The sequence below is a fragment of the Phyllopteryx taeniolatus genome, chromosome 12, assembly GCF_024500385.1.
Source record: "Phyllopteryx taeniolatus isolate TA_2022b chromosome 12, UOR_Ptae_1.2, whole genome shotgun sequence".
NCBI lineage: Eukaryota > Metazoa > Chordata > Actinopteri > Syngnathiformes > Syngnathidae > Phyllopteryx > Phyllopteryx taeniolatus.
In genome coordinates, this window is record NC_084513.1 from 64,542 (window position 1) to 89,231 (window position 24,690).

A 24,690-nucleotide genomic window follows, 5' to 3' on the forward strand; every position below is an offset into this window, starting at 1 on the left:
ACGTCAGTCCACTAGCTCAAATTTAAGGGTTCAAAAGTTCTGCCGAAATCACATAGGTCGTCATGTTACAATTTAGTCAATAAAGGCCTACTACTGGCGCGAAACGGAACGCTTTGATGCTCGCCTTTCGGCCGCACGACCTCCGAGAGGCTTGGAAGAGACCTCATCTGAAATGTGGATTCACACCGATCGAGTGTGTCGAACGTCAGCCCACTAGCTCAAACTTAGGGGTTTAAAAGTTCTGCCGAAATCACATAGGTCGTCATGTTACAATTTTGTCAATAAAGGCATACTACTTGAGCGAAACTTAATGCTTTGACGCTCGCCGCTCGGCCCCACAACCGTCCAGAGACTTGGGGGATACCTCCCCTGGAAGGTGGATCCACATCGATCGATTGTCTCGAACGTTAGCCCACTAGCTCTAACGTAAGGGTTCAAAAGTTCTGCCGAAATCACGTGTCGTCATGTTACAATTTAGTCAATAAAGCGAAACTGAATGCTTTGACGGTTGCCGCTCGACCCCACAACCGTCCAGAGACTTGGGGGAGACCTCCCCTGAAAGGTGGATTCACAACGATCGAGTGTGTCAAACGGCAGCCCACTAGGTCTAACGTAAGGGTTTGAAAAGTTTTGCTGAAATCACATCGGTAGTCGTGTTACAATTTAGTCAATAAAGGCCTACTACTGGAGCGAAACTGAATGCTTAAACGCTCGCCGCTCGGCCCCACAACCGTCCAGAGATTTGTGGGAGAGCTCCCCTGGAAGGTGGATTCACATCGATCGGATGTGTTGAACGTCAGCCCACTAGCTCAAACTTAGGGGTTCAAAAGTTCTGCCGAAATCACATAGGTCGTCATGTGACAATTTTGTCAATAAAGGCCTAATACTGGATCGAAACTGAATGCTTTGACGGTCGCCGCTCGGCCCCACAACCGTCCAGTGACTTGGGGGAGACCTCCCCTGAAAGGTCGATTCACATCGATCGATTGTCTCGAACGTTAGCCCACTAGCTCTAACGTAAGGGTTCAAAAGTTCTGCCGAAATCACATAGGTCGTCATGTTACAATTTAGTCAATAAAGGCCTACTACTGGACCGAAACTGAATGCTTTGACGCTCTCCGCTCGGCCCCACAACCGTCCAGAGACTTGTGGGAGACCTCCCCTGAAAGGTGGATTCACATCGATCGATTGTCTCGAACGTTAGCCCACTAGCTCTAACGTAAGGGTTCAAACGTTCTGCCGAAATCACATAGATCGTCATGTTACAATTTAGTCAATAAAGGCCTACTACTCTTGCGAAACGGAATGCTTTGACGCTCGCCTTTCGGCCACACGACCTCCGAGAGGCTTGGAAGAGACCTCATCTGAAAGGTGGATTCACATCGATCGAGTGTGTCGAACGTTAGCCCACTAGCTCTAACGTAAGGGTTCAAAAGTTCTGCCGAAATCACATAGGTTGTCATTTTACAATTTAGTCAATAAAGGCCTACTGCTGGAGCGAAACTGAATGCTTTGACGCTCGCCGCTCGGCCCCACAACCGTTCAGAGACTTTGGGGAGACCTCCCCCGAAACGTGGATTCACCTCGATCGATTGTCTCGAATGTCAGCCCACTAGCTCAAACTTAAGGGTTCAAAAGTTCTGCCGAAATCACATAGGTCGTCATATTACAATTTAGTCAATAAAGGCCTACTACTGGCGCGAAACGTAACGCTTTGACGCTCGCCTTTCGGCCGCACGACCTCCGAGAGGCTTGGAAGAGACCTCATCTGAAAGGTGGATTCACATCGATCGAGTGTGTCGAACGTCAGCCCACTAGCTCAAACTTAGGGGTTCAAAAGTTCTGCCGAAATCACATAGGTCGTCATGTTACAATTTTGTCAATAAAGGCCTACTACTGGAGCGAAACTGAATGCTTTGACGCTCGCCGCTCGGCCCCACAACCGTCCAGAGACTTGGGGGAGACCTCCCCTGGAAGGTGGATTCCCATCAATCGAGTGGGTCGAACGTCAGCCCACGAGCTCAAACTTAGGGGTTCAAAAGTTCTGCCGAAATCACATAGGTCGTCATGTTACAATTTAGTCAATAAAGGCCTACTACTGGATCGAAACTGAATGCTTTGACGGTCGCCGCTCGGCCCCACAACCGTCCAGAGACTTGGGGGAGACCTCCCCTGGAAGGTGGATTCTCATCGATCGAGTGTGTAGAACGTCAGCCCACTAGCTCTAACTTAAGGGTTCAAAGTTTCTGCCGAAATCACATAGTTCATGTTACAATTTAGTCAATAAAGGCCTACTACTGGACCGAAACTGAATGATTTGACGGTCGCCACTCGGCCCCACAACCGTCCAGAGACTTGGGGGAGACCTCCCCTGAAAGGTGGATTCACATCGATCGAGTGTGTCGAACGTCAGCCCACTAGCTCAAACTTAAGGGTTCAAAAGTTCTGCTGAAATCACAGAGGTCGTCATGTTACAATTTAGTCAATAAAGGCCTACTACTGGAGCGAAACTGAATGCTTTGACGGTCATGCCTGTAACTCATATAAAGCGGAGACTTCTACTCTAATAAGCAAGAGATTTTACTGGGAAAACATCCTTTGTGAAGTTATGACTCAAAATAAAAAAGTGTACAGCAGGCGCTGGGAAGCATTTTTAAGCAATAAAAAACAGTAAATGTGTGTAAATGTCACGATCGGCAATGCCGTAAGGGCAGATCCCAAAAAGGAGACTCCAGGTCAGAGGTCCGAACAATTTTAATTAAATGGCAGAGCATGTGATGGCGAGACATACGAAACTAAAGGAACTCGCCACCAGAGAGAATCAAAAACAGATAACGCAGGTAGTCACGACAAACTGTCCGTGTGGTATAGTCGTATTGAGCCTAAATTTGGACAGCGGTCAGAACGGCGGCAAACAAGGGGCAAAAACGAGTGAATATTCCAACGCCCACACACCGTCACGGTGCCCCCTAAAAAGGCTGATGATTACAATGCATGACAGGTGCGTCACCGATGTCCACGCCCACCCAGACACTGCAACACAAAGAAGAACAACTTGAAACACAGGGCCATGACAGTATCCCCCCCCTCAAAGGACGCCTCCTGGCGGACCACCCGGCTTCTGCGGGTGGAGAGTGTGGAAGGCCCGGAGAAGGGACGGATCTGGGATCCAAGAGCGGGGAACCCAGGAACGCTCCTCAGGGCCGTAACCCTCCCAGTCGACCAAATACTGCACACCCCTGCCCCTTCTTCTGGAATACAATAGTTCACCCACCGTGTACACTGGCTCACCATCAACCATCCGCGGAGGAGGAGGCACCGCTGGAGGACACAGGGGGCTGGAGGAAACCGGTTAGAGCAAGGAGACATGGAATACCGGGTGAACTTTCATGGTGGGAGGGAGCCGAAGTTTAACTGCCACCGGGTTAACAACAGAGTCAATTTCGAAAGGACCAATATACCGAGGATCCAATTTTTCTCACCAGGACGGTAGGTAGGAGCTGAGATCCGATGACGATCAGCTAACTGCCTGTTGCGAGCCTCAGTACGGGACAAGGCCGCCCTTGCATCCCGCCACACCCGATGAGCCCTTCGGAGATGAACCTGTACAGACGGGAAGACCACCTCCCTCTCCTGAGAAGGGAACACCGGCGGCTGGTAACCGTATGCAGTCATGAATGGCGACCGTCCAGTAGCAGAGCAAACGAGGGTGTTATGCGCATATTCCACCCAAGGCAGATGAGAAGAACACGAGGAGGGGTGCTGATGGCAAACACAGCGAAGAGCAGCCTCCACATCTTGATTCGCCCTCTCAGCCTGGCCGTTGGTCTGCGGGTGGAAACCGGATGAACGACTGGAGGACGCCCCCAGCGCTTTGCAGAACAACCTCCAGACCCGAGAAACGAACTGCGGCCCCCTGTCAGACACCAGATCAGCAGGAATACCATGAACTCGGAAGACATGGTCGACAAGGAGATTTGCGGTCTCGAAGGAGGACGGCAGCTTCGGCAGAGCAACAAAATGGGCCATCTTGGAAAATCTGTCGACAACACTCAGGATGACTGAGTTCCCTCCAGACAGCAGAAGGCCCGTGATGAAGTCCAAGGCGACGTGGGACCAGGGGCGGGAAGGAATGGGCAGTGGACGAAGAAGACCAGCTGGAGGACGATGGACATCTTGCTACGGGCACACACTGAGCATGCCGAAACATATTCTTTAACGTCCCTGCGTAGTCCCTGCCACCAGAACCGTTGGGAAATGAGGAAAAGTGTCCTACTGACCCCAGGATGGCAAGCGACTCTCGAAGTCTATCCCCACTTCAACACCTCTGGACGTAAAATGACCGGAACAAACAATTTGCCATCAGGAACACCTCCCGGGGCCTGGACGTCCCTCCCAGCCTCCTCCACCTTCTTCTCAACCTCCCACTCCCACCACCCGGGTCCCAGGTAGAATGGTCTCCACAACAGGCTGAACAGCAGCCGGGCCATGCAGGCGAGACAAGGCGTCAGGTTTGCCATTCTTCAACCCAGGGTGGTAAGTGATGATGAAGTCGAAACGGGTAAGGAACAGGGCCCAACGTACTTGACGGGGGTTGAGTCTTTTAGCAGTCCGGAGGTAAGACAGGTTCTTGTGGTTGGTGAAAACTTGAAAAGGTTCCTTCGTACCCTCCAGCCAATGCCTCCACTCCTGCAGCGCCAGGACAATGGCCAGCAGCTCTCTATTTCCCACATCGTAATTGGCCTCTGCAGGGCTCAGGCGCCTAGAGAAGAAGGCGCAGGGGTGCAGCCGGGGACCTCTGGGACAGGACCGCCCCCACACTGAATCAGATGCGTCCACCTCGACAACAAAAGGAATGTCAGGATTAGGATGATGTAACACAGGAGCCTTCACAAACAATTGTTTAATATGATCAAAAGTCACTTCTGCCTTAGGGGTCCATACAAATGGTATTTTATTGGAAGTAAGTCTAGTCAGAGGTCCCACTTTAAGGCTGTAATCACGGATAAATCGCCTATAAAAATTAGCAAAACCCAAAAACCTCTGCAACTGCTTCCTAGACGTTGGAGTTGGCCAATCAACCACAGCCTGGATCTTAGCTGGATCGGCCCGAAGCTGGCCCTTCTCCACAATGAACCCCAAAAACTGTACCGACTCCACATGGAACTCACACTTCTCAGCCTTGACGTAAAGACGGTTTTCCATCAAGCGCTGCAACACCATGCGGACTTGTTGGCGATGTTCACGTAGATCACAGGAAAAGATTAAGATGTCGTCCAAGTACACAAAACAGAATACATTTATCATGTCCCGGAGCACATCATTAATAAGACACTGAAACACAGCGGGTGCATTCGTGACTCCAAAAGGCATGACTAAGTATTCAAAATGACCTAATGGAGTATTGAACGCAGTCTTCCACTCATCTCCCTCCTTCATCCTCACCAGGTGATAGGCATTTCACAGATCTAATTTTGTGAACACCTTTGCAGACTGCAAAGGGGCAAACGCCGAGTCCAACAGCGGGAGAGGATACTTATTTTTTATCGTGATGTCGTTAAGACCCCGGAAATCGACACAGGGTCGCAGGGTCCCGTCCTTTTTATCGATAAAAAAAATCCGGCGCCCACTGGCGACGATGAGGGACGAATCAACCCAGCAGCTAGCGAAGTGGAAATATAATTCTTTAATGCCTCTTGCTCAGGCTTGGAAATCTGATACAGCCTCGCACATGGTAGTGGAGCCTCGGGAATCAACTCTACGGAACAGTCGTATGGACGATGCGGAGGCAAAGACTGGGCGCGATCCTTACTGAATACTAGTTGCAAATCATGGTACGCAGCCGGTACTTTAGCCAAATCGATGTGCTCGTCTTGAACACGGGGGGTAGTCAACATGGCAGACTGCAGACAATGAGAATGACAAAATAGGCTCCAATTAACAATCTGTAGTTGATCCCAATTGGATTATAAAGTTTTAACCACGTTAATCCCAGCACAACTGGAGCAGATTGACAGGGCATTACAAAAAATCGCCGCGATTCGATGTGGTTACCCGAGAGCTTTAAACACAGTGGAGCCGTAATGTGTGTTGTAACCGCCAGGATATGCCCATCCAAATCAAGAACTTTTCTCGGTTTGCTAAGTCTGTACAGTGGACAATTTAGAGTCTCCATCACACAGGAGTCCACAAAACACTCATCAGCTCCGGAGTCAATTAACGCGGAAACCTGGCAATTGTAGTCTCTTGTTCGATCCAGTTCTCAATTCACCGGGTACCAAGTCTTCATCAAAATACTCACACGATGAGACGTTCTTTCCAGAGGCAGAAGGCGCTGTCACCACCACCTGGGCGCCCTGCTTGGAACGCGTAGCGTCACTTCCCCGTGAAGGTCTCGCCATGCAGGTGGATACCTTGTGTCCTGGTCGGCCCGCAGTACAGACACGCCCCCGCTCTCATGCATCTCCGACATTGCGTCTCCGCCAGTCGCCCCCCGCCGAGTTGCATCGGCTCCTCCACGGCCAGGGCCGGCTCCCTCGTCGACGCCGAGGTGGATGGGGGAACACAGGCGGCGTCTTCCATGGCGGACGAAGAATGTTCCGGGGAAGCGGACTCAAAAAAAATGCGCCGTTCATCTGCCCGCTCGCGCTGCCGTTCCCTCAGTCGATTGTCCAGTCTAATGGCTAGTCCGATCAACTCCTCCAAATTAGTGGTCTCGTCCCGGGCCGCCAACTCATCTTTGACGGCAGGACAGAGTCCCCGACGAAAAATGCCGCTCAACGCAACATCGTCGAATCCACTCTCCGCTGCCAGGATGAGGAACGAAATGGAGTATTCGGCTACTGACAAGTCCCCCTGGGAATGGTCCAACAACCGGCTACCGGCTTCCTTGCCCTTGACGGGGTGATCAAAAACTAACTCAGTTCAGATTCGAATGCCGGGAAGGAGGAACGTAACGCTGGGTTGGCGCTGCTGACCACCATCACCCACGATGCCGCCTGACCCGTAAGTAGACTCATTATAAAAGCCACCTTCGTCTTATCCTGGGCATACGTGACCGGTTGTTGGTCAAATACTAGGGTACATTGATAAATAAATTGACCGCAGCTCCCCAGCATAACGAGGTGGATTTGGGAGACAAGCTTCCTTGGCGGGTGGCACCGCGGCCACCGTGTTGGTGGCGGGTGCTCTTGCCAGAACCGGAGGTAATCCAAGTGCACACACCTGATCAACCCAAGAACTCAGTGTACTGAGATGGGTCGTTAACGCCGTAATTGCCTCCCTGAGCTCGTGTAACGATGTCTCGTGTCTTCCTACCAAATGTCCCTGACTTGCCAACGCGTGGCGAAAAGAGTCTGAGTTTGTGGGATCCATTTCTGGTCGGAATATTCTGTCACGATCGGCAATGCCGTAAGGGCAGATCCCAAAAAATAGACTCCAGGTCAGAGGTCCGAACAATTTTAATTAAATGGCAGCGCATGTGATGGCGAGACATACGAAACTAAAGGAACTCACCACCAGAGTGAATCAAAAACAGATAACGCAGGCAGACACGACAAACGGTCCGTGTGGTATAATCGTATTGAGCCTAAATTTGGACAGCGGTCAGAACGGCGGCAAACACGGGGCAAAAACGAGTGAATATTCCGACGCCCACACACTGTCACGGTGCCCCCTAAAAAGGCTGATGATTACAATGCATGACGGGTGCGTCACCGATGTCCACGCCCACCCAGACACTGCAACACAAAGAAAAACAACTTGAAACACAGGGCCATTACAGTAAAACTCCAACCAAAGCTTTGGGATTCAAACCACTGCCTCTAACTCGTATAAAATGTAGAGTTCTACTTTAAAAAGCAAGAGACTTTACTGGGAAAGCATCCTTTGTGAAGTTATGTGTGAAAATAAAAAAAGTGTACAGCAGGCGCTGGGAAGCATTTTTAAGCAATAAAAACTGCAAATGTGTGTACATCTCCAACCAAAGCTTTGGGATTCAAACCACTGCCTGTAACTAGTATAAAGGGGAGAGTTTTACTCGAAAATGCAAGATAATTTACTGGGAAAGCATCCTTTGTGAAGTTATTGGTCAAAATAGAAAACGTGTACAGCAGGCGCTGAAAAGCGTTTTTAAGCAATAAAAAACTGCAAATGTGTGTAAAACTCCAACCAAAGCTTTGGGATTCAAACCACTGCCTGTAACTAGTATAAAGGGGAGAGTTCTACTCTAAAAAGCAAGAGACTTTACTGGGAAAGCATCCTTTGAGAAGTTATGAGTGAAAATAAAAAAAGTTTACAGCAGGCGCTGGGAAGCATTTTTAAGCAATAAAAACTGCAAATGTGTGTAAAACGCCAACCAAAGCTTTTGGATTCAAGCCACTGCCTGTAACTAGTATAAAGGGAAGAGTTCTACTCTAAAAAGCAAGAGACTTTACTGGGATAGCATCCTTTGTGAAGTTATGAGTGAAAATAAAAAAAGTGTCCAGGTGCTGATTCTCATCCCAGCCACTTCACACTCGGCTGCAAACTGCTCCAATGAGAGTTGGAGGTCACGGCTTGATGAAGCCAACAGAACCACATCATCTGCAAAAAGCAGAGATGCAATACTGAGGCCACCAAATCGGACCCCCTCTACGCCTCGGCTGCGCCTCGAAATTCTGTCCATAAAAGTTATGAACAGAATCGGTGACAAAGGGCAGCCTTGGCGGAGTCCAGCCCTCACCGGGAACGAGTCCGACTTACTGCCGGATATGCGGACCAAACTCTGACTCCGGTCGTAGAGGGACCGAACAGCCCGTATCAGGGGGTTCGGTACCCCATACTCCTGAAGCACCCCCCACAGGACTCCCCGAGGAACACAGTCGTACGCCTTCTCCAAGTCCACAAAACACATGTAGACTGGTTGGGCGAACTCCCATGCACCCTCGAGGACCCTGCCAAGGGTGTAGAGCTGGTCCACTGTTCCACGGCCAGGACGAAAACCACACTGCTCCTCCTGGATCTGGGATTCAACTTCCCGACGGACCCTCCTCTCCAGCACCCCTGAATTGACCTTACCAGGGAGGCTGAGGAGTGTGATCCCCCCTGTAGTTAAAAAGGGGGACCACCACCCCAGTCTGCCAATCCAGAGGCACTGTCCCCGATGTCCACGCGATGTTGCAGAGGCGTGTCAACCAGGACAGCCCCACAACATCCAGAGCCTTTCGGAACTCCGGGCGAATCTCATCCATCCCCGGGGCCCTGCCACCGAGGAGCTTTTTAACTACCTCGGTGACCTCAAACCCAGAGATAGGAGAGCCCGCCTCAGAGAACCCACACTTTGCCTCCTCATGGGCAGCCGTGTCGGTGGAATTGAGGAGGTCTTCGAAGTATTCTCCCCACCGACTCACAACGTCCCGAGTCGAGGTCAGTAGCGCCCCATCCCCACTATACACAGTGTTGGTGGTGCACTGCTTTCCTCTCCTGACGCGTTGGATGGTGGACCAGAAATTCCTCGAAGCCGTCCGGAAGTCTTTCTCCATGGCCTCACCGAACTCCTCCCATACCCGAGTTTTTGCTTGAGTGACCACCAAAGCTGCATTCCGCTTGGCCAGCCGGTACCCATCAGCTGCTGTACACTTTTTTTATTTTGACTCATAACTTCACAAAAGATGCTTTCCAAGTAAATTCTCTTGCTTTTTAGAGTAGAACTCTCCCCTTTATACTAGTTATAGGCAGTGGTTTGAATCCCAAAGCTTTGGTTGGAGATTTGCACACATTTGCTGTTTTTATTGCTTAAAAATGCTTCCCAGCGCCTGCTGTACACTTTTTTTATTTTCACTCATAATTTCACCAAGGATGCTTTCCCAGTAATTTCGGCGACTGGGCCGAGCACAGGTGCTAACAGTCGCTACTTTGACAGCAGTAAAAGTAAAAAAAAAAACCTTGAGATTACTTGTGCTGTGAATTGGAGCTATATAAATAAAATAGACTTCACATACTGTGATTAGCAGCGTGCTAAAGACACTTTGCTGGTGTTGTGCAGAGAATTAACTTGTTTGTCAGATGCAGCATCCCATGAGAACGTCACTGTGACCACTAACTCATCATGAGCAACCCCCTGAGAAATAGCTTGTTATGACACTATCCTTACATCATTTTTTCCCCTTCTAATTAAGCATTGTAGTGACAGCAGAAAATAACAACGTCAATTCCAGTCTGTTGACTTTCTACCCACAGATGACATTCCTTTCAATTCCCCAGCTTGTTGTAGTTTACGTCCAGACAAGAACATTGGTCTGGGCAATGTGAAGAAAATCTCAAAAATCTGATTTCCAATTTTAATAATTTTGTCACCTTCGATTATAGGAAAAGTAAAGGACTGACATTATTCCAAACAAGTTTTGCTTTTTGTTATTTCCGTTTTGGTACTTGCTTTATTTCTCCTGACCACAAACCAGTTCCCCAAGGGGCAATGGCTTTCAAACTGGGGTCTGCAAGTTTAAACTTGAGTGTCTGCAAAATAATTTGGGATAAATTATGTCACACAATTCACAACACACTGACATCTGCGGAACAGCACGCCCAACATACAAACACACTAAACATACTAAACCAACATTTTATAATACTGCCGTAGCAAAACTGACCTCAAATAAAAGCTGGAGTGGGGAAAAAAAGATGGACTCAAATGTTCATGCTGTGAGGCAGCAGTTCTCACCATTCTTCCAACATGGCATCAATGTGCCAATCAAAGGCGAGAACTAACAGAACAAATGCAAAAAAATTAGGAAGGAAAAGTCCAGTCCAACTTTGGAAGAGTCGCTCCAGGACTAGGAATCGCTCAAAACACTGGATTATGTTGTGGAAAATTTCTCATTGTGATATAGAAAATACCAGGTTCCTGGTAGAAGATCACAGGTTGCTGATCAAAAAAGACAGGTTGAATATACAAGCAGCTGAAATGAGTTTTCTCGGTAGGGTGGCTAGACTCACCCTTAGAAATAATTCAGTCATCCGAAAAGAGCTCTGAGTTGAGCCTCGGCTGCCCTGCTTAGACTGTATCCGGCTCAACATGGACAAGCAGAAGAAAATGGATGGTGGGTGGATGGATGCAAAACCTGAAAGCTGTGAGAACAGCATCAGTCGACCACAACATTGGAGGATCCGCTCCAGAACCAGGAAGCACTCAAACACTGTGCCAGGCCTCTGGTAGAGGATCACTTGTTCTGATATTGAGAATACCAGGTTTCTGGAAGGAAATCAAGCTAATCATCAGTAAAGTCAGACTGAATATCTTCTTCTTTTCCTTTCGGGTTGTCCCGTTATGGGTCGCCACAGCGCGTCATCCTTTTCCATGTAAGCCTATCTCCTGCATCCTCCTCTCGAACAGCAACTGCCCTCATGTCTTCTCTCACGACATCCATCAACCTTCTCTTTGGTCTTCCTCGAGGTCTCTTGCCTGGCAGCTCCATCATCATCATCCTTCTACCAATATACTCACTATTTCTCCTCTGGACGAGTCCAAACCATCGAAGTCTGCTCTCTCTAACTTTGTCTCCAAAACATCGAACCTTGGCTGTCCCTCTGATGAGCTCAATTCTAATTTTATCCAACCTGGTCACTCCATGAGCAAACCTCATCATCTTCATTTCCGCCACCTCCAGCTATGCTTCCTGTTGTCAGTTCAGTGCCACTGTCTGCAATCCGTACATCATGACTGGCCTCACCACTGTTTTATAAACTTTGTCCTTCATCCTAGCAGAGACTTTTCTGTCACATAACACACCTAGCACCTTCCTCTACCCGTTCCAACCTGCTTGGACCCGTTTCTTCATTTCCTGACCACACTCACCATTGCTCTGGATGGTTGAGCCCAAGTATTTAAAGTCCTCCACCCTTGCTATCTCTTCTCCCTGGAGCCTCACTCTTCCCCCACCACCGCTCTCATTCATGCACATATATTCTGTCTTACTTCGGCTAATCTTCATTCCTCTTCTTTCCAGTGCATGCCTCCATCTTTCTAACTGTTCCTCCACCTGCTCCCTGCTTTCACTGCAGATCACAATGTCATCTGCAAACATCATGGTCCACATGGATTCCAGTCTAACCTAATCTGTCAGCCTATCCATCACCACTGCAAACAGGAAGAGGCTCAGGGATGATCCCTGATGAAGTCCCACTACTGTTCTGCTGCCCTCGTACATGTCCTGTATTATTCTAACATACTTCTCTGCCACTTCAGACTTCTGCATGCAGTACCACAGTTCCTTTCTGGGTACTCTGTCATAGGCTTTCTCGAGATCTACAAAGACAGAATGTAGCTCCTTCTGACCTTCTCTGTACTTTTCCATCAACATCCTCAAGGCAAATAATGCATCTGTCGTACTCTTTCTCGGCATGAAACCATACTGTTGCTCGCAAATACTCACTTCTGTCCTGAGTGTAGCCTCCACTACTCTTTCCCATAACTTGTCATGGGTGTGTGTTCCGGTTTTTGTCTTGCCCCCTGTTTCACACACAGCTGCTCCTGTGAGCATCTTCACCACCTCCATTTGTTTTGGAGTCGTGCATTTTTGGGTCCTATCCTCTGTTCCGTTCATGACAGAACGAACTGGCCATAACATGGACCCAGCAGACTCAGACCCGGTGCGCAAAGCCCTTCAAGCCAGGGTCAACGCCTCTCGAAGCAGGATGAGCAGCTTGCTGCCCTCCACCTTCATCTAGAGGGACTGTCAAGGCATCAGGACAATATGATGAGACAGGTGGCCTCGCAGTTTGAACTTCTTATGAAAATGATTCAAGAGAAGGAACCAGTTGGAACACACACCCAACGAGGGAGGTTGTTCTCTCTTTCAGGGCCGGAGCACAAGGCCATGAAGGAGTATGTGGAAGAATCACTGGCAGCCGGGATCATTCGCCCATCTTCATCCCCTGCAGGAGCAGGATTTTTCTTTGTGGACAAAAAGGACAAGACCCTGCGACCCTGTATCGATTACCGGGGTCTGAACGAGATAACTGTAAAAAAACAGGTACCCTCTTCCTCTCATCTCCACTGCCTTTGAGTTCCTGGAGGGAGCCAAGATTTTCACCAAACTGGACTTAAGAAATGCGTATCATCTAGTCAGGATAAGGGAGGGGGATGAATGGAAAACAGCATTCAACACACCAACGGGACATTATGAGAATTTGGGAATGCCTTTTGACTTATTAACGCTCCAGCTGTTTTCCAAAACCTTGTCAATGATGTCCTGCGTGACATGTTGAATGTTTATGTTTTTGTCTATTTGGATGACATTTTGATATTCTCCCCGGATGAGGAGACTCACATTATTCATGTCCGCTCTGTATTGCAGTGGTTACTGCAGAATCAACTATATGTCAAGGCTGAGAAATGTGAGTCCCACAAGGCGTCCGTTTCTTTTCTGGGTTTCGTCCTGGCTCAAGGTGAAGTCAAAATGGACCCTTGCAAAGTCGATGCCATTATTAATTGGCCTACTCCCATGTCACGCAAAGATGTACAAAGGTTCTTAGGGTTCGCAAACTTCTACATAAAATTCATCAGAAATTTCAGTTCTATAGCCTCTCCTTTGCATGATCTTACCTCGCCACACAAACCTTTTGTATGGAACCTGCTTTGTCAGGCAGCTTTTCAAAAACTTAAATCAAGCTTTACCTCCGCTCCCATCCTTACTTTGCCAGATCTCAAACAGCAGTTTGTGGTAGAAGTCGATGCATCTGATGCCGGAGTAGGAGCAGTGCTCTCCCAGAAATCTCTCAAGGATGATAAATTACATCCTTGTGCTTTTCTTTCCAAAAAACTGACCCCAGCTGAGAAGAATTATGACATTGGTGACCGTGAACTGTTGGCAGTCAAGGTGGCTTTGATGGAATGGAGGCACTGGCTAGAGGGGGCACAGACTCCGTTTTTAGTATGGACAGATCACAAGAACCTTGAGTATATTAAACCTGCTAAAAGATTAAATGCGAGCCAGACTAGATGGGCTCTGTTCTTCACTAGATTTAATTTCATGTTATCCTACCGACCTGGTTCTAAAAATGGTAAGCCAGATGCTTTGTCACATATTTTCTGCGAAGAGAATTCTTTGTCCGACCCTAAGACTATTTTGCCCAAGTCATGTTTCATTTCCGCTTTTGTTTGGACATTGAAACTGTGGTTAAAGGGGCTCTGAAAAACACTCTTAGCCCTGAAGATTGCCCTGAAAACAGGCTTTATGTGGTTCCGACCTTAATGGGAAGAGTCATCCACTGGGCTCACACGACCCGAACTGTATGTCACACAGGCATTACCAAAACGCAATCAGTGGTCGAACAGCGCTTTTGGTGGCCTAATGTTAGGAGGGATGTTATCGATTACGTCAATGGTTCTAAGATACTGCAGAGTTAATGATCAATCAGGTATTCAAATTTGATGGTTTCCCCAAGAATGTGGTGTCTGATAGGGGTCCCCAATTCATTTCGGAATTTTGGAAGGAGTTTTGCAATCTCATAGGTGCTACCGTCAGTCTGTCATCTGGGTTTCACCCTGAAACCAACGGCCAAACCGAGAGGCTGAACCAGGACCTGGAGACTGGGCTCCGATGTCTCGCTTCACAGGAGTCGTGATCCTGGTCTCAGAAACTGGTTTGGGTCGAATTCTCCCACAATTCCCTCTCCTCTGCATCCACTGGTCTATCGCATTTTCACGTTGTGCATGGTTACTAACCATCTCTGTTTCCTGCCATAGCCCCACAGTCCACAGTTCCAGCGGCATTGACCTTAGTGAGACGCTGCAGGAGGACCTGGGAGCGAGCCCGCCAGATGCTGCTGCGCCAGGGACGGTCCTACAAAGCCGCTGCTGACCGTCGGAGGACACCGTCCCTGAACTACAAAGTGGGTCAGCGAGTTTGGATCTCGACCAAACATATTCCACTCCAAGAAGTCCAAGAAGCTCGCTCCCAGGTTCATTGGGCCCTTCCCCATCACAAAGATCATCAACCCTGTCACCATGAAGCTTAGGCTCCCAAGGTCGATGCGGGTCCACCCTGCTTTTCACGTCAGCCTACTCAAGCCAGCCCGGGAGTCCCCTCTGGTCCTACCTTCCAGACCCCCTCCTCCTTCCCGGTTTGTGGATGGGGGAGCTGTCTTCTCTGTGAAGCGGCTGTTGTCGTCTCGTCGGAGGGGGTTTCAATATCTGGTGGACTGGGAGGGCTACGGGCCTGAGGAACATTCATGGGTGCCGTCTGTGTTTATCATGGATGGCTCGCTCATTCGGGACTTCCACGTTGCACATCCAGGGGCCCCGGGGCCGTCTGGGGCCGGCCGTTAAGGGGAGGATACTGTCATGGGTGTGTGTTCCAGTTTTTGTCTTCCCCCCTGCTTCACACACACCTGCTCCTGTGAGCATCTTCACCACCTGTGCCTCGTTCACCCTAATTACCCCTTGTATTTAACCTCGTGTCTCATTCCCTTTCGTCGCCAGTTCGTACGTCTTGTCTCATAGGCAAACAATTTCTCACACAGCTTGTATGTTGCAGATGTTCTTCTTCTACAGTTTAGCTACTTCAGACTTCTTACTGTTGACCGGCCATGGCTTACGACAGGTACGTGTCCATCTGCAAGCCTCTGCAATATGCAACTACCATGGGCACGACCACTGTCACCATCTTCTTGGTTTTGGCCTGGTTTCTGCCTGCCTGCCAGATAGCGGTGGGAACTGTCATCACTGCAAAGCAAAAAATGTGCAAGTTTGTCTCAGGTGGGATTTTCTGCAACATTTCTGTGAATATGCTTCACTGCCTGAGATCAAATACGCTGGTCACTTATGGTGTGTTCATCTTTATAAACAGTGGGGTTATCCCCGTGCTGTTCATCATCTACACATACGTAAAATTATGTATCGTCGAATATCGCCGTTGCAGCAGAGTTCGGTAAAAGGTGGCTGAGACCTGTGTACCTGTTTAATGTGCTTCTTTTGCTTGCTTGTGTTCAACATCGTTGTGGAGCAAATGGAGTCGGAACTTCCGAAGAGCGTTCGTCTGATCATGATGTTGCAAGTAGTGGTGTACAATCCTCTCTTCAATCCGATCATATACGGAGTGAAGATGAAAGAAATCTGGAAACACATCAAGAAGTTGTTCTGTCACCACGTCAAATAAATCAAGTTAGGAATTCAACTGGTCAAACTTATTTCATCGTGTCAAATATTTTCTGCAGAATTAACACTTTTCAGATGATGTTTGGTGTTTGTATTGAAATGTGCTCAGTGTACAACTGATTGTTAAGTGTATCACTCATGATTAAAAAAAAAAAAGAAAAATCAGAAAGTTTCTCGTTACAATGAGAATCTTTCTCATCCTAACGAGAATGTATAGTCCATTGCATGTGTGCATGTATAAAAGACCCTTATATATTTCGGTTTGCATTTCTGTGTGACAATGACAGTGCAGGAGTTAGTTCGGTTCTATTTTCACCTGGGACTTTATTACAAGGACATTGCTACTTTACTTGCAAGTCGTCACCATTATGTTGTGTCTGAGAGACATTTAAAAATAATTTTGAAGTCTTGTAGTCTGGTTCGGCGCAAAGAATACACCACTTTGGCTTGTGTAATTAATTTTATCCATGAACGTTGACAAACATCTGGCCAGCTCTGTGGGTACAGGTGGATGTACACAAAATGCAAAGAGGAGGGATTACACGTCAAGAAAGAACAGGTGCGCTTAATTTTAAAAGAATTTGACCCAAGAGGTGTTGAACTCAGAAGGAGACGAAGCTATTTCGCAAAAGGTCCCAATTACATTTGGCATTTCGACTCATACGACAAACTGAAACCATTTGGTATATGTATTAACGGCTGCATTGACGGGTTTCCCCGGAAAATCATCTGGATGAATGCGTTCACAACCAGCAGTGACCCAAAAATCGTTGGAAGCAGTCCACAGATTAGGTGGTAGTCCAAGGATTGCGAGAGGCGACCGGGGCACAAAGAATGTTAAAGTCAAAGACTTTCAGCGATATCTCCGTCGCAACATTCACAACGGCACCGGTGTCGACAGTTACATCGAAGGCGCAAGCACAGCGAATCAGCCCATCGAGAGTTGGTGGGGCTTCCTCAGAAGGGAATCAATTGAATTCTACATCTCTCTCTTTACTGACCTGAAGGACCGTGGTTTGTTCGATGAGATGTATTTGAGCAGAAATCTCATTCAGTTCTGCTTCCGGGGCATAATTCAGATAAACTGTGGAATTTAATGTTCAATTTTCATCTTAAATTATTGTGCCAATGTGCGCCAAAGTATTTTTAACATTCTCAAATAAGACTGATAAAAGTCGTAATTTACGTCATCCACGCAGTGCCTCATAATAATAAAGCTTTTTTTTTTCTTTTTGCATAGAAGCATATGCCACATAGTTCTACCCACTGTTATGTGTCAAAAATACACTGCATCCAAATTTTCAATATTAGAAAGAAACCAACAAAGCTGTGATCTCCTACTAAATAGCAATCATAAAAACAAACAATGAAAATGCTTACAGTGAAGGCCTATTTATCGAGGATCCACAACAACCAGAAGTTAGATTAACATAGTTGTCGCTTTTGTATGTAAGTATGTGTATGTATGTATTTAAAGTAGAAATCAGATCAATTTTGACCTCTCATGTTCCCCAAATAAAGGGTGCAGTGACTCTCGGCCAGCAATGTATTTTTAGCACAATTCTTGTCCGTTTGCGAAAAACTAAAAACACGTCAAAAGCCGTACATCTAATTCTCTGCTCTTGGGCACTTTATTTCATGTGATTTTTCTTCCTTATCCCTTAATAAAAAAAGCAATCTTTAAAATAAATTAGTTCAAGACATCCTATAACCAAAATGGCCCACATAACATGAATAATAAGTTGTTCTCTTACTATCTATAATGCAGCCTATCATGTACATGTTCCCAGAACTCTACTCAACTTATGACTGCATATCCCCAGTTGACAGAGCGGATGTACAGTTGTGTTGGAGTGACTGCAGATTTCGCCGAGCAGTGCCATGTGACACAGACATCTGCAATATTATGATGGTGGCGTTACAGAAGCATCTTCCAGCTGATGCTTATCAAGCATTGGATCTGTACCTCCACTTGAGGCACGAGATAATAACTGCCGTGGATTTCCTCCTAAAACATGGCGTAAATGTTGTGTGTGTGCTTTTTGTAATAAATCTTTTGCATTCAAATAGAAGCATATCAAAGAGGATATCAAAAACTTTGCCTCCTTTTTGAGTAGTCAATTTATTATTTTAATACACAGGAGAGAACACGCACACTGACAAAAACTTGTGTTTTTTTTTAGGAGAAGAGAGGTAAATTATGTAAATTTAAACACGTTTTAATCATGTGCAACCGATGCACATGTTCAACCCATGGTTGAAATTACATAACCCCCACATTGACTGGTCCTCTGGGCAGGTTATGTCATGGGGCAGCAATTGCGCCTGGAACTGTTTCAAGCCGCCATGTGATGTTCAGGGCTATGTTTCTAAGGACAATCCACATAACCCATCTGGGGATCCTGATTTATCTCAAGTGCCCACCTGTTACCAGGATATTAAAGACGTTTTTTCCAAGTCCAAGGCTAAATCCCTTCCACCCCATAGACCTTATGACTGTGCTGTTGACTTGCTGCCTGGAACCACACCCCCACGAGGGAGGTTGTTCTGTCTTTCAGGGCCAGAACACAAAGCCATGAAGGAGTACGTGGCAGAATCACTGGCAGCCGGGATCATTCGCCCATCTTCATCCCCTGCGGGAGAAGGATTTTTCTTTGTGGACAAGAAAGACAAGACCCTGCGACCCTGTATCGATTACCGGGGTCTCAACGAGATCACGGTAAAAAACAGGTACCCTCTTCCTCTCATCTCCACTGCCTTTGAGTTCCTGGAGGGAGCCAAGATTTTCACCAAACTGGACTTAAGAAATGCGTATCATCTAGTCAGGATAAGGGAGGGGGATGAATGGAAAACAGCATTCAACACACCAACGGGACATTATGAGTATTTGGTAATGCCTTTTGGGCTTACTAACGCTCCAGCTGTTTTCCAAAATCTTGTCAATGATGTCCTGCGTGACATGTTGAATGTTTATGTTTTTTGTCTATTTGGACGACATTTTGATATTTTCCCCGGATGAGGAGACTCACATTATTCATGTTCGCTCTGTTTTGCAGCAGTTACTGCAGAATCAACTATATGTAAAGGCTGAGAAATGTGAGTTCCACAAGGCGTCCGTTTCTTTTCTGGGTTTCGTCCTGGCTCAAGGTGAAGTCAAAATGGACCCTTGCAAAGTCGATGCAGTTATTAATTGGCCTACTCCCACGTCACGCAAAGATGTACAAAGGTTCTTAGGGTTCGCAAACTTCTACATAAAATTCATCAGAAATTTCAGTTCTATAGCCTCTCCTTTGCATGATCTTACCTCGCCACACAAACCTTTTGTATGGAACCCGCTTTGTCAGGCAGCTTTTCAAAAACTTAATTCGAGCTTTACCTCCGCTCCCATCCTTACTTTGCCAGATCTCAAACAGCAGTTTGTGGTAGAAGTCGATGCGTCTGATGCCGGAATAGGAGCAGTACTCTCCCAGAAATCTCTCAAGGATGATAAATTACATTCTTGTGCTTTTCTTGGACCTTGGGAGCCCGCCAGATGCTGCTGCACCAGGGGCGGTCCTACAAAGCCGCTGCTGACCGTCGGAGGACACCGGCCCCGAACTACAAAGTGGGTCAGCGAGTTTGGCTCTCGACCAAACATATTCCACTCCGGGTGGAGTCCAAGAAGCTCGCTCCCAGGTTCGTTGGGCCCTTCCCCATCACAAAGATCATCAACCCTGTCACCGTGAAGCTGAGGCTCCCAAGGTCGATGCGGGTCCACCCTGCATCACGTCAGCCTGCTCAAGCCCGCCCGGGAGTCCCCTCTGGTCCCGCCTTCCAGCCCCCCTCTTCCCCCCCGTTTCGTGGATGGGGGCCCTATTTTCATGGTGAGACGGCTGTTGTCGTCTCATCAGAGGGGGAAGGGGTTTCAATATCTGGTGGACTGGGAGGGCTATGGGCCTGAGGAATGTTCATGGATGCTGTCTGCGTTTATCATGGATGATTCGCTCATTCGGGACTTCCACGTTGCGCATCCAGGGGCCCCAGGGCCGTCTGGGGCCGGCCGTTAAGGGGGGGTACTGTCATGGGTGTGTGTTCCGGGTTTTGTCTTCCCCCGTTTCTCACACACCTACTCCTGTGAGCATCTCCACCACCTGTGTCTCGTTCACCCTAATTACCTATTGTATTTAACCTTATGTCTCATTCCCTCTCGTTGCCAGTTCGTTGTACCTTGTCGTCGCGTTCCAGCATTCCTTGTTTCCACGTCACAGACTCACAGTAAGATTTGACCCGGTTCCGATTATCGACCTTGGCTCTTTGCCTCATGTTTTTGGATACTGTTGCCTTTCTTGGGTTGCCTGCCTGTGTACCGACCTATGCCCGTCTATTAAACCTCTCTTTTTGGAAACTGTCCATTTTGTTTTGGAGTCGTGCATTTTTGGGTCCTATCCTCTGTTCCGTTCATGACAGCATGAGGGACCGCACATTTCCACGGTCATGTCACTCTTGATACATCTGAACTTTACCGTGAAAAAGAACGGACGCCACCTTTTTGTGCGTACGCACCTTTTGACAAAGATTTGCGTGGATTTCCTACTAAAACATGGCGTACGCTCAAATCCAGAAAACGTCGTACGCACAAAAATATTCAGATGTATGAAACTCTGCGTACTCATGAATCCAAGCACATTTCCTTCGTACATTCCAATCAACGTGGAAATGAGCGCACATGTTGGTGTAGCCGACTTCTCCCTGTCCACGCCCATATTTGAATATGCAAATCACATTTAAATGAACTCTGCACCGGAGATGCCGATCTCTGCATGATCAGAAAAAAAGGAAAATGAGCAAGGTAATGAAGAAAAATATTTTTTTCTGAATGTGAAGTTGGTCAATGAAGTGGAGGCACGCAAGAAAATCATTTTTGGCACGCTGTCCTCCGGCGTTAACAACACGCGAAAGAGGAGTGAATGGGACAGCGCGCGTCCGGCTGTCAATGCTGTGGAGACAGAACAGCGCGCACACTTTGAACTAAAAAAGAAGTGGTCAGACATTAAGGTGGATGTGAAGCGGAGGAAAGCTGCCCACCACCAAAGTGTGGCCAAAAAAAGGCAGAGGAACCGGCACGGAGGGCCTCACCTCGTTGGAGGTGGCCATCAACTTCTTAAACACCTAACCTGCAATTCCATTGCAACATGCTGGCAATTTTTTGTCTTTTTGTCTTGAGATTGTTGTCACATTTCTGTCAGGCCAATTATATAATACAGGTGCACTCACTGTCGTATTCTCACCACGCTGCACTATTTGCATATCTGTTGTTGACCAATACTGGTCACTCATGCCAGAGTAGCATCTGCTCCATTTGCACACTGACTGAGGAGTATCTGCAACATTTGCACAATCAACATTGTCCCAGATTATCGTACTACTCGCTTGAAGTCTCGGCGCCCTTTGCACAATGCTCATTGTACCGGACTATTTTAAAATTAGTCATTCAAACTGCTCTAAATGCTAGAGGACTCTGCATCTTTTTGCACAATTGCAGTGGAAAAAAAGGTGTTCTGTGTCAATTGACTGTCTGTTGTCATACTTGAGCGGCTCCAATTACCGGAGACAAATTCCTTGTGTTTTTTGGACATACTGGGTAAATTGTTAGATAAATTGTAGAAGTTATCATTTATTTGCTTAGCTTGCATTAGTATAATGGACAATTTTAGATGTCTCGCCTTCAAAAAGAAGACTCAGCATCATCCGATGGAAGGGCGCCTGGACCAAGGACGTGATCGGATGTGGTCGGGTCGTGACAGGTGTTGGTTCAATATTATGTGTTGTGTCTTATTACTTAGAATACTATGTCTGGGAAAAACCCTCTTATTATCAAATATTTTGTGTTGTGTCTTATTGCTTAAAACATTATGATTTGTAAATCCCTCCTATTTCAAATAAAAGCAGGAGCGAGGGGGGGGATTGTTTAGAGCGTGTTGAGAGGCTGTGATCTGAACAATCTCCCATACGCCCTCCTCATGAGAAAAAGAAACCAGCGTCTTCATTCCTTTTGTGTCTATTTTTTATAATGTTGGGTAAGATAAATCCAACATTAAATTGGTCCTTCGAGCCGGATGTCAACACACCCGAGGATTCCAGTTGTGGAGCCAACTTCCAGTTAAGAGACCGTGGCCACGGCAAGTAAGACCCTTTACGGGACTGGTCTTCGTTCTCCTTAACTAGGATCTGAAGGTTGACGACAATCCACAGGATTGAAGACGAGTGGTGAGTTAAATTTAAAAAAATTTTGGGGGAAAAAAGGATTAAAGAGTGAGTGAATTGCGCGACGAAGAAGTCTGCGGCAGAACAAACCTTGTGTAATACTAGTCACTGGCAAGTGGTCAGATGGACGACGGAATCCGATAAAATCCGTGGGGACGGCGGGGTCCTGTACGTACTTAAATTCCGTATTTCTGTGTTTCCGTGTTTTCGTGTGTTTATAAAAACGTTATTAATATCGTGTGTATGTGTAAAAGTATGAGTGTATAAGACGGGATTGTAAGTGACAACTGAGTTTGGAAGCAAAGGCAAGAATTCTCCGCCCCAATTAGGGTAGAAGCTTGAGAATTACCAAAACTCAGACATTAATTGTCACCCTGTCATTTTTGAATAAAATCAGTATTTAGGTTAGACTTTGGACTTCCAAATTCACAAAAATGGGAATAAATAACAGTAAACCGGATCAAAAAATATACCTAACGTGTAAAGATTGGAAATATGTTCAACTACAAAACCATTCCAAAATAGAACATTTAAACACGTGGATAACCAAATACGGTTTCGCTGGCCAGCTAAATTCGCAAAAAATACTTCAAAACGAAATAAAGTGTCGACACAAAAATGATATATCACAAATACAAAAAGATGGATTTGACGACTTACTCTTCTGGTTAAACATGGTGTCAAAAAGAGAAAAAGGAAGGGAGAATAAGAAACACTTAACAAATGAACAAAAAGAGCAGGAAGGTAGACATAAAAATATGTTGTTTCAAAGACAGGAAGATGACGAGACAGGACCAATAATAAGAATTAGCGAGAAAAAGATAATTGAAGAAAGTTGTAAAAAAAATAAGGAAACAAAAGCATCAGCACCCTTGTACCCGGTTTTGCCACCTCATGAAAATCCTCCAACTCGAGAGGCACAAACACAACGAATTTTACGATCGGGAGGGGTACAAATGAATTGGTCTAAAACTATGGGAGAAACATTTTCTCCCACTCCCAAAATAACAAATATAACCTCAGACGAGGGAGACCTGGATTTATTTCCGATAATTGAAGTGGCAAATCCAAATATACAAGAGGACCAGAAAGAAAAAATGTTGGTCTATAGGACCTGGACTAATGAGGATGTGAAAAAGGCCGTAGCCGGCATCACACCTTATCAACAACAGTTAAAAAATGCTTTACATGCGAATTCGAAAGAACACATTAACAGATGGGTAGATAAACATTGGATAAACCTAGCAACTGGCCCTCTGGAGGAATATCTTAATCATGCCCTCCATGCAGAAAGAGTGTTAGACAAAAAACAAAAAGAGAAGATAGATGTCTTCCTCGACGAAGAAGCAGAAATATACTATCAAGGCAGAGAGAGAGATAATTTTAGAGGACGCGGCAGAGACCGTGGGAGAGTAAGATATGGTAGAAATCGAAATTATTATGATAATACCATCTGTTGGTGCTGTGGAAACAAAGGCCACATTGCACGTGACTGCCCTAAAAAATAAAAAAATTAAAATAAAAGAGAATACGGACAAACTACTGCATGACTAGGCCAGCCTGCTTCCCAACTCAACAAATCCTCTTGTGTAAACATTACAGAGAATGAGGAGGTGGATTTCAATTTACAGGACATTCTGAGTTTGGACACTGAAAAACCTGAAATAACCTTGTATAATGCCCATTTTCGAAGTCCCGGAGTGCCCTGTGAATTTGTTGGGAAGAGATGGCTTATTCCAACTAGGACTTGTACTCAAACATGAATTAAACATAAATTAAAAAGAGAGGACCTCGATGTAACACTGGAAAACAGAGAAAGTACATTCTATTACACAATCGATATCCCAGACAAACCACAGTTAAACATGGAAAAGGCCCTGTTGTCTGCGGCCTTGCAGCTTATCACAAAAATAGAAGATAAAAAAGAATGTGATGAGCTGCAGTAATGCAGAGAGCAGCATGCGTACCAATCCCACGCACATTGTTAAATTCATTAAGACCAGACGCTACTGTGTTTACAGTAGTGGACATAAGTAATGCATTCTTTACAGTACCAATAGAAAATAACAGTCAATTTTGGTTTGCATTCACATTTGAGAAAAAAAAAAAATATATATATACATTTACTAGATTACCGCAAGGTTACTGTGAAAGTCTAACTAATTATTCACAAGTTATGACAACACACATGTCTTCTGGCATCTACAGATGGAGAGACATGCAAAGGATTCATTGACTTTACTGCATCATCTAAAAGAAGAGGGACATAGAGTTAACAAAAAATAAATTGCAATGATGTAAAAGACAAGTTA

General features: G+C 46.5%; 1 protein-coding gene across 1 annotated transcript; it reads left to right on the forward strand.

Annotated features, from left to right (window-relative positions):
* Positions 1-6,991: 6,991 nt before the first annotated feature.
* LOC133487194 (olfactory receptor 5AS1-like) lies at positions 6,992-22,689 on the forward strand (the record flags this gene model as incomplete). Its single annotated transcript, XM_061793379.1, is given in 5 exon segments — positions 6,992-7,005; positions 15,461-15,563; positions 15,565-15,934; positions 15,937-16,119; positions 22,679-22,689. Coding segments are annotated over 5 exon segments (681 nt in total), but the record flags the coding sequence as incomplete, so codon positions are not given.
* Positions 22,690-24,690: the final 2,001 nt, after the last annotated feature.